At 39.7% G+C, this 15,363-nt stretch overlaps 1 protein-coding gene across 1 annotated transcript in view; it reads left to right on the forward strand.

Moving 5' to 3' along the window:
* Positions 1 to 402: 402 nt before the first annotated feature.
* Positions 403 to 15,363, forward strand: part of TACR3 (tachykinin receptor 3) — a 34,109-nt gene continuing 19,148 nt past the window's right edge. The window contains 1 exon segment of the mRNA XM_069459179.1: positions 403 to 1,568. Coding sequence (XP_069315280.1) covers positions 403 to 1,568 — 1,166 coding nt within the window.

Raw genomic sequence — 15,363 nt, forward strand, 5'->3', positions numbered from 1 at the left:
TCATCACTGTGTCTTTATGTCAGGCCCTGAAAACCAAAGCACCAAATGTCTGGAATCCTATCACCAAGTATGTGCATTGACAGTGCTCAGAGGATACATTCAACCCAGGAAAACGTAGAGATCTAAGTCTTGTCATCATCCTGTTTCAAGAAAACTTGCATCTCAGAATTTCTGATTTACCTAGTGTGTTATGACGCTCCATCCCGAGCAGAATTCTCCAGGAGAAATCAACTGTGGTCTCTACATGCCTGCGGGGGATGGGGGCTGGGAGGACTGACCAGGGATAGGGATTAGAGAAAGAGGAGAAATGAGTGGCCATCAAAAGTGGGAGCAAGGGCAACAGAGTGAGACTCTGTCTCAAAAAAAAAAAAAAAGTGGGAGCAAGAGGAAAAGAGATCCGAGATGGGAAAATGCAAGCACAGGAGCAGGAAGTCGAATGAAATTCCAAAATCCAGTGACAGCTCAGTGTGCCCACCACCCGCAGCAGGCTCCATGCACGCGCGCTCCGGGGACAATCCATGCCCTGGGACCGAAGGACCCTGCCTTCGCCTCTCGGGCGAACGATGTCATCGGCAAAGAACAGCCCACGATCAACGCGAGCAGGCACCGCGGCAAGAGGTCCTGCCCTTACAAGAGGGAAAACCGTCTCGGACCGGTGTGAAGCCCAGCTGGGCAGGTGCGGCCCTCGCGTGGCTGCGTGGCGACGCGCCGCGAATGCATGAAACCCGGAGGGCGGGACGCGCCCACCCCGGCCCGCGAGGGGTCGCCAGCTCCGCCGTCCCCGCGACGTCAGCCCGGCGGGGGCTCCCGGGGACGACCGAGCGCGCCCGCGGCGCAGGCTGCTGCGTCCTCCCGCCGGCGCCGACGTGCGACCCCCTCTCCGGCCAGGCTCTGCCCCTCCCGGACCGTCCGGTTCCTCCCGCTTCCTCCCGGGCGCCGGTGCGGCTCCTGCTCCCGCCGCCTGCGGACCCGGGAGCCCGTGGCCGGCGCGGGCTGCGGGCGGACGGGCTCCGGCGCCGCAGACCCCCGGGCATGGCCGCGGCGGGACACGCGACCCCCGGCGGCGCGGGCGCGCAGAACCTGAGCGCGGCGCTCGCGGCCGGGGCCGTGGGGGCCGAGTGGCTGCAGCTGCTGGCCGCGCTCGGCAACCTGTCGTCCCCCTCCTCCTCCTCCTCGTCCCCGGCGCCCGGGCCGCCCGGCGGGTCCCCCGCGTCGCCGTCGCCGCCGCCGCGGCCCGACCTCGCCAACCAGTTCGCGCAGCCGTCCTGGCGCGTGGCGCTCTGGGCGCTGGCGTACGGCGCGGTGGTGGCCGCCGCGGTGTGCGGGAACCTCGCGGTCATCTGGATCGTCCTGGCGCACAAGCGCATGAGGACCGTCACCAACTACTTCCTCGTGAACCTGGCTTTCTCCGACGCCTCCGCGGCCGCCTTCAACGCGCTCGTCAACTTCGTCTACGCGCTGCACGGCGAGTGGTACTTCGGCGCCGGCTACTGTCGCTTCCAGAACTTCTTCCCCGTCACCGCCGTGTTCGCCAGCATCTACTCCATGACGGCCATCGCGGTGGACAGGTGAGGCGACGGGGACGACAGGGCAGGGGGTGGGGGAGGGGGAGCTGGGCAGCGCGACGCGGTTACGCAGCGAACGGTGGCAAGAGGGGACCCGCAGAAGCAAAGGTGCCAGCGCGACGCGGTTACGCAGCGAACGGTGGCAAGAGGGGACCCGCAGAAGCAAAGGTGCTAAGCAAGTGCTTGCAGAAAGGAGCTCGCAGACCCTTTTGTAGCCCCCCCAGCCCGCCCCCCGCCGGTGGCTGAGCCACTTTCTGCATTCAGGGCCTCTCTGCCCCCGGGTCCCAAGTCCCCGAGCCCTAATCGGGGCACCTGGAGGGACTGGAGGTCGCGAATGAGGGCGACTGTGAAACTCTGCCATTCCAAGTTAGGGCAAACTTAGCTAGAAACATTTAATGCTAGCGAACTTTCTCAAATGACTTCAGACCATTATGCAAAATGTATATTCTCTGCAAAATGTACTTTTGTGTCCTGTCGGTCACTGGCAGAGAAATGGACAACGAGTCACCCTCCAGCTGGTCCTCATCCCTACCTGTCCCCCATTCCTTAAATTTGCCCCAAGGCCAACACTCCTTCCCCCCACCCCCACCCCCCCAGCCTCAGAGGATCCATGAGAGGCAGCAAGCTCCTTCCAGAAGACTGCGCTCAGCTAGCAGTTTCCACCAAGTCTAGGGTTAGGGTTAACTTCCAGTAACCTGTGAAGGCGATGACCTGTGTAAAACCTGTGCCTGGACGTGTGTGACCACATCTTTCAGATAATGGGCAGCATTAAGCCTAAGGAATGAAGGATTTAAAAATGAGACACACTGCTTAAGATAATTTTTTTAGAATGTTCTTCCATCTACAGTTGGGATTCTGAGATGCTCCAACAATTAATAGGAGCTAAATGAGCCCCAAATATTTGTTCCCATGTTTAAGTTTTTAAAAATTCCGTGTGCATTTGCTTTCTCATATTGAACATTATGAAATACAGATAGATACCTGTGGAATGGCAATAATGAATTCCTACCCGTGATTGAAAGCTGGTTACACTGTAGTTCAACAGTGGTAAAAATGACCGGGGACAGTAGGGTCCAGTCTCAGCTTTGTGATGGGCAGCTGCGTGGGGGATCCATGGAGGTCATGTCACTTCAAGTCTCCATGTTCTCATTTGTGAAAAGAAAACGGCACTTTTTTTTTTTTTACATTAACAACCCTATTTCAAAATAAAATGTTTAAATATTCTTACATTTAAGCTGCCATTATGAGAAAAAAAAATAAGAAAAAATATAAGTTCTCTCCATAAGTCCATCCTCAATGTTTACTATTTTGAGATAGCACGTAAATATTAATAACATAAATATATAGAACTATTTTCATATGCCAGGCCCAGAGGATTAGATTGAAGGACCAGTCAAGTGAGTCGTAGCCACTAACTAGGATAAATAAACACAAAATCACACTTTGTAAAAGCCTCTGAAATTGTCAGTTTTCCCTTTCTCCTTTGTCTCTGGTTTTCCACACGTACTCACCCCTTCATTTCTGCTAGGGATAGAAGTAGGTGCAAAGAAATGAACAAAATCAGACCCAAGTAGGGGAACAAGTGAAATTGCCATTAATTTTACTCCACAAAGATAGAAATGAATGTTCCTTTGGTTTTAGCATCTTCCTTTTCTGTTTTGGTTTCTTTCTTTTTTATTTCTTCTAAGTATGTGGTTTTTAATGTTGTGATCAGGGGAGAGGTATTACCATATAATGTTATAAAATGCTTATGATCTTCTTGAAATATTGATAATACTATATGAAATATAATGAAAACTTTAGTGCCTGGGAATCTGGCATTTCACTTCTGAAGAAAAAAACTTTTTGTTTTTATTTTTCCAATTTCTTCCCACTAACATTTCTGAAATGGTCTCTTGAAGCTATTTTAAGTACTATTTTATTATGCTCACTGGTTTGAATTAATAATTTATTATTTAATATTTTCTATTTCTTTATTAGAAAACATTTCATTATTAAAAAGTATACAAAATTTTGGAGCATATAATTTGCTATAAAATCCTAAGGACACTCAGATCAAATACTGTAAGTCTCTTTTAGTATTTATTTAAAAGAATACTCTTACTTGAGCAGACAGTTGGTAAAAAGAGATAGAGAAAAACCTGTTTAAGGTATTTTTTAGAATCAAAGATTATATAAATATAACAGTAAACTCTCAATAGTTTACCAATCCATAGAATGTTTCTGCATTGGTGCCTTATCAAATATGAACTGGAAACACTGTCCCTGTGGTGTTTGCAGTCATTTTATAGGTTAAAGTTTGCAAAGTTAAACCTTGTGAGATTGATACCTGAGTCACGTGCCTTTGATTGTTTGCATAGACTTACTGCCTTCGTTAGCTGAGAATATAGTTAACAGTAAATGCTCACAGAAATTATTTTTTCCTATGCAATGAATGCTTTATTGAAATTATAAAGGTTAAATAATCTATAATTGGTTCTCATTGATAAGGGAACAAATCATTTAAGCTGAAGGATGAACACTTCAGTTATTTAATTTTGAGTGGTTTCTATGCCCATTTAATATAAATTGAATTGTATTATCTCAGCCTAAATGGAAAAATATATTCAATTCACTCTGTCCATCTGCCTAAAACCAAAAGATCCCCTGAGCTTGAAGACAATTTCAGCCGTGACTCGCGCACATGTGGCTTTCCTTCAGCTACAGTGAAACGCTTGCAGCCTCTCACGACTCTTAAAGATTTTAGATCTGAAAGGATTACAGATATTTCCTTAATGAACACCTAAAAACGGAGAACTTTAAGCCAGATGGTTACACATTTAATATACGAGTTTGCCTTGAAACGTTCAGTACTCATTCTGCACTGGGAAAATTGCTCGGTTTCTGTGTTCAATTTCTAAATGATATTAAATACTAACAACTCGATTAAAGATGTGAATAAGGTTCTGGTCTTATTCTGAAGCATGTTGCCTTCTGCTTTGTTACAAATTCCTGCCAAACTACTTTCCTATCGACTAAGAATCCATCCTTCGGTTCTACACATTTTCTTCCTACCAGGAAGACTACTTCACCGCCACCCCATTTCCTCCACACACACACACACACACACACACACACACTGTCTCTCTCTCCTCCACACACACACACACACACACACTGTCTCTCTCTCTCTCTCTCTCTCTCTCACACACACACACGCTATTGGAATTATTTGCCAATAAAGATTTACTTTTCTCTCCACCATCCTTCCCCAATTTGCCATTTTGAAATGTAACATGGGGGAGGAGGGGTGGGCATATTCACACCTGACGGTGTGCACTGTCTGGGGGACGGACACGCTTGAAGCTCTGACTCGGGTGGGGCAAGGGCAATATACATCACCTATAATGTTTGTGCCCCATAGTATGCTGAAATAAAAAAGAAAAAAAAAAAAGGAATGTAACATGTAGATATAACATTGATCTAAAAGATGTTAAGCTAAAAATCTTCAAGTGGAATCCAAATTCAAACCACTGCTTTACTCCAGGGCCTGTGCTCCTCTTAACCCCTAAACTATTCTGCCTCCTACCAGGTGTTGAAAACTGCAGCGTTTGATTAGACAAAGCCATTACCTTCAAGCAAGTTAGAATTTGGCACTTGTTTATACTGTATATCTTATGTATACACATAACACACCTTACGTATATATTACCTATGGTTTTATTGACAATGTAGAAAGTAGAAAATTATTAATAGAGCAGTTAATAGAATACAAATATTGTGATTTCTATTCACTTTTGGCATATGACACTTAACATATGGTCGTATTAGAAAATAGTTAAATATCTTCTTCCATTTTCTAAGCACATGTTTTGAGCTTAAGTTAAAAATTGTAGGAAGTTTTATTAACATACAGTAAAGAAAAAGTTCAGGTCACGCGCTTCAGTACTGATCTGAATATTGAATTAAAGAATTTTAAAAATTACATTCACTTTTTCTTACTTGTAAACCTTAAGGGAATAGTTAACTGTGTTTTATCTAATAATACAAAAGCATTAACAATGACAGAAAATATATTTTACATTTTTTAAACCTATGGATATACCTGACATGAATAATTATGAAAACGAACATTTAACCAAACTAAATAATAGTAATAACAGCTAAGTAAATAAAAATTGATACCATATGCAATTCTATTTTTTTCAATTTCTTTAGCAAGCTTCTATTTCACTCTTTTCCATAAAGCTATTTTATGCAAAGTATTCATAGAACCTCTATGGAGGGCTTTTGAAATTTATTATGGACAGATAAAAATACACAGTCATGAAAAATAGTGAGGCTTCAATCTGATAAACTGTCTAAATGTATTATGGTAAATCTTACATCATTGCTATAAATATTGTAGATATAAATGCTGTGGTAACATCTTTAAAAATCCTTTATCAGTCTTTAATTTGAGCCAATCTCATTCCTCTTCACTCTAAGGAAAAGTCACTGACCATGTAGTTAATATTCTTTATTAGTTTTACAGTCATACTTGACTATTTAGCCCAGATGATAAACTTGATAGCCTGAGATCAATTGCTTTGTATTTTTTAATTGTTTACAAAATAATAACTAAAACTATGTTTTGGGAAATATTGCTTTCAGGAAATTTATAATACACTTTTGGCTCTTTCTACAATTCGAAGTTATTTTTAAGGATTTAAAATTATCCCATTTTCATGCACTAAAATTACTTCTCCAGTGAGCTATGAAAAGTTTGTTAAAATTATAGTGTTAATTCTTACAAAATTAATCATGAGCACACAGTGAAAGCAAAAAATATATATTAATTGAGTGGATGAGCACAAGATCATCACTGAGTAAGATGGAATCAGAGGTGGCTCTTAAGTAGCAGAACTCAAGCTTATATTAATCACACTAGAAAAGAATATGTTAAGAGAGGTTGCAGTGTATTTAACAGGCAGTGTTTTTTTAAAAAAAAACCCTAAATATGTAACATATTCTTATACACTAAAGAAAAGATATAATCTCAGTGTAAAAAGAGGAAAAGACATAAATAGAAAGTTCACAAAAGAAGAAATGAAAATATCTGATGGATGATTGGTTAAAGAAAATATGGTATACATACATAATGAAATACTATTCAGCCATAAAGAAGAATGAAATCATGTCCTTAGCAGCAACATGAATAGAGCTGGACATCATGACCTTAAGTGAAACAACTCAGTCACAGAAAGACAAATACTGCATATTCTTAATTGTAAGTGCAAGGTAAATAACGTGTACATATGGACATAGAGTGTGGAATGACTGACAATGGAAACTTGGAAAGGTGAGGGGCTGGAGGAGGTGGATGGCAAGAAATCACTTAATGGGCACAATGGATATTATTCTGGTGATGGACACACTAGAAGCCCTGACTTTACCATTATGCACTATATCCATGTAACAAAATTACACTGCTACCCCATAAATTTCTAATAAAAATAAATACAAAAAGGTCTAATAAGCATAAGACTATCAGTTGCTTATATTCTATGTTTCCATTTCCTATCTGCTATTTGCTCTTCAGGCCACTTGAATCTGAGTTCTTTTCCCAAAACTCTATCCAAAGAGCCATATTGTGAAATCTGGTGGATATTTCAGCCTTCAACTTCTTTGACCTTTGAGCAGTGTTCCTCACAGGTGGCTACTGCCTGGAAATTTCCCCAGAAGCACCTATGGTTACACATTTATCACCATAACTCAACAAGTATTTCCTGATTACCATTTACATGGTAGATGTTGTGTAGGTATGGGACACAATGAAATAAAGTAGGTATGACCCATAAGCCTATGAAACCGATTAATATCTCTAGTTCAAACTCCTCAGCTGTATTCAAGAGTTCTGAATCCAACAACCTACTCAATATCTCTGTTTGAGTGTCTAATAGACATCTCAGATTTACACATTCCAAACTGTCATTCCCTCCAAAACTTACTCCTGTAGTCTTCTTTTTTTTTTTTGAGACAGAGTCTCACTCTGTTGCCCAGGCTAGAGTGAGTGCCGTGGCGTCAGCCTCACTCACAGCAACCTCAGACTCCTGAGCTCAAGCGATCCTCCTGTCTCAGCCTCCCGAGTAGCTGGGACTACAGGCATGCGCCACCATGCCCGGCTAATTTTTTCTCTATATATTTTTAGCTGTCCATATAATTTCTTTCTATTTTTAGTAGAGATGGGGTCTCGTTCTTGCTCAGGCTGGTCTCGAACTCCTGAGCTCAAACGATCCGCCCACCTCGGCATCCCAGAGTGCTAGGATTACAGGCGTGAGCCACCGCGCCCGGCCTCCTGTAGTCTTCTGAGGTCAAAAATATGAGTTTCAGGTCAAAACTCCTGGAAGAATTCTTGACTCATCTCTTCTTTCATACTCCATATCAAATCCATCAGCAAATCTAATCACCTCTACTTTTAAATTAGATGTAGGATCTAATCACTTCTTAAAACCTCTACTACTGCCATCTTAGTCCAAGCCAATATCATTTTGTTTTCACCTAAATTACAATACTTGCCTAACTGCTTTCCCTACTCCTACTCTTACTCCCCTTTGGTTGTTCTCAACATAACACCAGAGAAATTCTATTAGTAAGAGTCAGATATATATGTCCCCTCTACAAATCATTCAGCGGCTCCCCAACTGTGTCAGGGTAGAAACCAAAGTTCTTATCATGGCTTACAAGGATTTATACTAACTGGCCCTTTGTTATTCTCCGATCTTACCTTCTGTACTCACCACTCCACCACTCTGCTCCACCATCACTGTTCTCCTCCGTTTCAATATACTAGGTGGGTTTTCACTTCAGGACCTTGCATTTCTGTACGAAATGCTCTACCTACAAATACCCACATTACTCATTCCCTAGACTCCTTCTGGACACTAACTACTGTATAAAATTGCTTTATTTTTTCTTTATTGCATCTATTACCTTCTAAAATACTATATAATTGGCTCATCTGTAATGTTTATTGTTTTCTTTGTCTCCCCTAAAGTTGCAAGTTCCATGAGAATGAGGCTAGACATATTTCAATTGAATGAATGAATAATAAAGGGAAATGTATTGTAACCATGAGAATACACAACAGGAGGCTGGGCGCGGTGGCTCATGCCTGTCATCCTAGCACTCTGGGAGGCCAAGGCGGGTGGATTGTTTGAGCTCAGGAGTTCGAGACCAGCCTGAGCAAGAGCGAGACCCCGTCTCTACTAAAAATAGAAAGAAATCATCTGGCCAACTAAAATATATATATAGAAAAAATTAGCCGGGCATGTTGGCGCATGCCTGTAGTCCCAGCTACTCGGGAGGCTGAGGCAGGAGGATCATTTAAGCCCAGGAGTTTGAAGTTGCTGTGAGCTAGGCTGACGCCACGGCACTCACTCTAGCCCGGGCAACAGAGCAAGACTCTGTCTCAAAAAAAAAAAAAGAATACACAACAGGGGAAAGTATATTTATAGTGTTAGATCAGAAAAACTGAAATTGTGGAAGTGTTTTTAATGTTCTTTATTTAAAAAAAAAAATTTTAAATCTCGTAGTTATGTTGTTAAAATTTAAATAAGAAAAGATATTAGATGCTATACAACCTCAAGCATGATGCTCACGTTCATGTTAAGCTGAATCATCAATAGAAAAATAGATCTGAAGGTTTTCAAATGAGCATAAAGAGCAATTTTGAAAAAATCAAACAGAAGATGCTATGCACTTACTCATGAAATATAGCATTTGTTATATAAGTACTATTAATTAGAATTCCCAGCTGTATAAACCCATTGAATTTAAAAGATGTCTTACTGCCATGTGTATTGACTTCTATACCTTCAAATTGAATGTACATATCAAAGTAGTTTTTTTCCCAATAGTTAACCACGTGGTGTAAAATAAATTCGAATCTCCTGAAGTATGAATTATGTTTTCATTAACTTAAAATATTTTAAATGTTAAATGAAATGTTTTCAGTATATCGTCAATAATAATGTACAAAATCTAGTTTCACGTTGAAGACAGTAGAATTTCAGAATCAAACAAAAGGGATGTAATCCAATATTGTATTGGAAAAATAATAGATTGAAATATCTTTCCTATATAAGAAATTACTGGCAATCCCCATTCACCAGTCACAGAGCCATTGCTGATGAATACATTCAGTGAACAGGACTTCTTGGAAACAAACAAAAGAATACTACCTTTAAAGTTTTAGGAGTCCACAAACAGAATACATACGCTAAAGATAAAATAATTTGCATGAAAAGATTACAAAGTCTAAAGATGCACTTCTTGCTACACACAAATTTCAGTTACCAAGGTTTATTTAAATAACACAGGTCCTCCCAACAACATGGCTCAAATTTCAGTTACCATGTCCTATTAAGTGTATTTGCATAAAGTACAAACTTAGCTGCCAGCTCTTTAGTCTATGAATTGCTCTGCAAATAACAGATTTACATCGTCTTCAGGGACCAATTACATTTTTTCTTTTAAAATCTGTCGCTGATCATCTCTTATTAAATTCACGCACAAACAGCAAAGCATGTAGTTGTCTTGCCTAATTGTCTTCCACAGACAAACTCATGTGACATGTGAAAAATGGCTAATCAAAAGAGAGACTTAGCAACACAGATGCAAGTGTAGTGAAGAAATGCAATGTGATAAGACTGAGACTGAAACTCGGATCCAGCGTAAATGGAGTTACTGAAGAATAGCTGATGGAGGGAATGCTGACACCGCCACTGTGTGGAAACCCCAGACACGCAGCCTGAGGGAATTAGCCCAGGTGAACTTATCAAGGTAAATGAGGAAACTGGTAGTGACAAAAGGAAGATGTCTCAGAGTAAATGGCATCGCAAAAATCTTCACATAAAAAGACTCATACAGATATTTCACTACTTTGAAAGTGCAAAGGATAAAATATTGGAAGTTAATTCAAATTTAGACAGGAGTCCTTTCTGCCAAGGCCCAGAATATATGCTTGCTCCGCACCATCTCAAATGACGGGAAGAATGCAAATGCGGCTCACACTGTCCATGATGTATTTTTTTCGCAATAAAATTTTGTTTAGTAGTGTTTCTAATGTTTTAAAATCACACTTTACTAAATTTAGATCAGTTTTTCTATTTTTCATTTCTCTATGCATTCATAACGAAAAGTAAGAGTTTTAAAGATTTTGACAAAAATTTTCAAGATCACAGGAAAATTGTAACTTTTCCCACTGACTGCCAAGGTCACTTTTGTATGGTTTCAGCGCTCCTGGTCATTTTGATGTTCTCACCCCCTTTTGCAAAGTGAGAAGTGCCTGTCTGTCAAATGTCACAACTTAGTTGCTGAAGTCTGGTCATCAGTAGATACTTTTCTCTCAGACACTTGCAAACTGTTTAGCTAATTGACTAATATAGGCCGTTCTATTCACCCAACATTATAACTTATTGAAAATATCTTTTTCAGAGATATAAATTACATGGCTTTATAAGTAGGATGGAAAAGAAAAGAGGAGGGAAGGAAACAACTACTAGAAAAGACAACCCAGAGAAGTACGGATGGCTGAATACTGAAAACTGCTATACGTGATCTCAAAAGTAACCATATGATCATCCAAGCACATTCTGAAGTGCATCCGAGATAACTCAATACCTATTCCTGAGTGAGAATCCTTGGCCAACTATAATACTCAATACTTTCTTAATACCATAAACAATATCTATTTCTAAACACATTATGTGAGACCTATGTGAAGTAAACTTTGCGTGCGCACGCACACACACACACACACACACACACGCACACACACCCCTGTATACAGTTGACCCTTAAATAATTCGGGAGTTAGCAGCACTGACTCCCAGGTAGTCGGAAATCCACAAAACATGGACGTTTCACAACCTCTAGTTGGGCACTGATTTCTTAGATATGCCCACAAAAGCACAAACGATAATGGGAAAAATCGATGTACTGTACTTCCTCAAAATTAAAAATTTTTGCTTTTCAAATACATGATGAAGAAAGTGAAAAGACGAGCCAGAGACTTGGAGAAAATATTGTAAATCCTATGCCTAGTAAAAGACTTGTGTTCAGAACGCACAAACAACTCTTATGACTTAATAAGTCATACAATCCAATTTTAAAATAGAGGACACAAGTTGAAGTCTACACAAAAGACTACTTATTATATAATTCCATTTATATCAAATTCCAGGAAAGTCAAGGCTGTATCAGGAGAAAATAGCTCGGTGATGTCCTAGAGCTGAGAACACAGCAGGGAGTAACTGCAATTGAAGGGAGGTTTTGGGGGGCAGAGGGGAGAGGGTAATGAGGATGCTCTAAAATTAGATTGTGTTGATGGTTACATAACTCTAAAAATTTACTAAAAATAAGTGAATTATATATTTAAAATTAGTGTACATTATGGTATATAAATTATAACTCAGGAAGTCTGTCCAAAAAAAAAAAACCCAAAAAACCACTTACCCTTGAGAAAATAACCCAGTTTTAAAATGGACAAAAGTCTTAAACAGGAACTCCAATAAGGAAGATATATCAATGGCAAATAAGTACATGAAAGATATTCAACATAATTTTTCATTAGGAAAATGTGAATTAAAACCATTCTGAGATACGACCACACACACATTAGAATGGCTTAAATTAAACAATTTGGAACAAGTGGAACTCTTGTGTACTGCTGGGATGACTACAAAATGGTACATCCACTATAAAAACAGTTTTGAATTTTCGTATAAAGTTAAATACACGTTTACCATATGATCCAGCATTCCTGCTCCTATTTACTTACCCTAGAGAAATGAAAACTTGTGTTCACACAAAAGCCTGTACACAGACGCTTATAGCAGCTCTATTCATAATTGTTTAAAATCAGAAACAACCGAAATGTCCTGCAAAGGGTGAAAAAACAGACGGTGGAGCTCCATACACTGGAGTAACCTCGGCAGTGAAAGCAAACACACTCGACACACTCACAACTGGATAATCCCGGAGATGTTGTGGTGAGTGAAAATAGCCAGTCTCAGAGCCCTGATTATATTAACAGGACATTTTCCCCAAAAGAGCAAACAATAGTGGTAGAGAATAGATCGATGGTTCCCAGGTTTTAGGTCAGGAAGAGGGTGTGAATACAAAGGGGTAGCGTGAAGGACTTCCTCTGTGGTGATGAAACTGTCCTGTGCCCTAACTGTGATAGGAACTTATTCATGTGCTAAAAAGCCTAGATCTGCACATCAATTAAAATAAACTTTACTGTATATTAATGTAAAAATGAAAAAAAAAAATGTGCAGTTGGAATTTATATGCCCCATTATCATAAATCAAATTTCTTGATTTCTTTTATTAGACATTCTTGGTATTAAAATGTTTATGTGAAAGGCTTTGCCAAAAAAAAAAAAAAAAAGATTGTCAATATAAATATCACAAATATTAGACTTTAATACATGTGTTAGTACATATAAAGAGGAACATTTAATAATGATAAAAGGGATCAATTCAACAAGAAGACGAAACAATCCTAGATTTGTATTAACATTGCTTCAAAATGTACAAAGCAAACCTGACATAACTAAAATGAGAAATAATCCTCAATCCTAGTTGGACTATACCTCTCTCAGTAGCCAATAAAACAAGAAGACAAAACAATAATAACATAACTTAGTAAAGACAAAGAAGATTTGAACAACATGATTAACCAACATGCCATAATTAAGAAGAGAGTTTATCACATTAGATAATGCCAGCAATTCTCTCCATTTGTTTTGAAATGTTTTATGTATATGCGCTGCTAACAAAATTTTTTTTGTCTGAACTTTTAAAGGTAAGTAAGTGAACAAATGATTTGTTTCTTGCCAAATAATGTCCTACTATATGTGTACATTCATATGCGTGTATGTATATAAAGGTTTATTTTAATAAAAGCTTGTTCACTTTGAAATTCGTTAAGATAATATTTATAATTAACTGATCTATTAATTTTTCTTACATTTGCTTAAGATATTTACGGAAAACACAAGATAAAATTTATTTAAAAAATGCCATTTTGTAAAAGGTTATGTCTCTCTCAAAGGGTTTGTCAAAGCAGAAAATGTTCTAGCAGCAAAAGCCAGAGTTGAGAGTTTATGGATCATGAGCAGCTGTTGCAACTAATCTTCATTTTTCACAGTGTCCAGATCACTTTTTATATCTGGGACTCACACACTAGGAGATCTTCTCCTGTATCCAAAAGCAAATTGGAAGATAGTGAAATCCATATCATTTCAGACAAATCTCCTTAGCCTGGTTAGGACAGTCACGTAAGCATCTGAAGGCTGCACTCGGTCTTCATCGCAAAACTTGAAAATGTGTAAAAGTACATAAAATTCCTGAGACAGCTTAATAAAAATGCCAACAAAAGGAAGAATTACACCAGATACCGGTGAAAATTACAAAATTGAAAAGGCGTACTTATTGAGAGTAGGCAAACCAAAGTCATGTCAACAAATGCTATTTTTCGATGCTAAGACATCAAAGTAAACATAAAAGACCCCCTCAATTGCATCAGAAAAAAAGCAAGTGGTAAAGGAAAGGAGTCTAGTATTAGAGTGGAAAGGAAACCTGATGAGAGATGGCACTAAAACATGAGCTTTCAATGGATGCTTCTGAGAATTTTAGCTGAGAGGTAATAAAAAGTGACTTTAAAATGTGTTTGGGCGATCTGCTAATGTGCAGAGTGAAGAATCCAATCTTAGCTGTTACGTATGAAATAATCACTCTAAGGAGACTCTAACGTATTTGGGAGTCTGGTGAGGCAAGAATGGCAGTGAGCAGCTCACTCAAAAACCTAGGAAAAGCTAACGTAATCACAGAAAAGACATATTTCTTTAAAGGAATAAAATACTGACAATTATTTGGGTGAAGTTATATTTCAGATATATTTGAGCATTATATCGGACCATTTCTTCTCAAAGTCCAGAGACTATTGGTCCAGATGAGCCTCAGTATCCATTCTTTCCATGCCTACTGCTGAGCAAATTAGTGTGGTTAGAGAAAGTTGCAGAAGAGGAAATATTGGTGCAAAATGAATTCCTAATCACCAATTTCAAATCCATCTTCAGGAAAGCCTGGCAATTCTACCTACATCTTTTGCCAAAGGGGTCTCCTTCATTACAACAATATTCTAGCATTTTGTTGTTGTTTACTTTCCTCAAACCATTCACCTAATTCAACCTCCAGCGGTAACGCCCTATTCCAAGCAACAAATCATCTCTTGTTCAAATCAAAACTTTAACCAGGTTATTTATTTAATTCCCTGCTTACATTCTTTCCCTCCTCCAGTCCACTCTCCAGACTGAGCCAGATGCTCTTTTCTAAAGAAAATCTGATTATTTTACTCTCCCGATTAGATCACCTCGGTTACTTTCCATAGGGGGAAAATACCTATACTATCACTTCATCTCAAACCACTTTCCCTCTTTCCCTTCTATGTTAAAACTGCAGTAGCCTTTCATTACTCAGGAACATAAAGCTTCTCCCATCCCTACCCATGGTATTAGTTTTTTGGGGACTGCCGTAATACCGTACCGCAGACTGGCTGACTTAAAACAATAGAAATGTATCGTGTAACAGTTCTGGAGCCTGGAAGTTTGAAATCAAGGTGTGGGCCAGGCCATGCTCCCTCAAAAAACCCTGTGGGAAACCCTTCCTTGCATCTTCCTTCTGGTGGCTTTCTGGGACCACCTTCTGGGGTTTTCCTTCCCTTGCGGCTGTATCACTCCAATGCTCCATCTTCACATGGCATCTTTCTCTG

This window comes from Eulemur rufifrons, chromosome 26 (genome assembly GCF_041146395.1).
Source record: "Eulemur rufifrons isolate Redbay chromosome 26, OSU_ERuf_1, whole genome shotgun sequence".
Classification (NCBI taxonomy): Eukaryota; Metazoa; Chordata; class Mammalia; order Primates; family Lemuridae; genus Eulemur; species Eulemur rufifrons.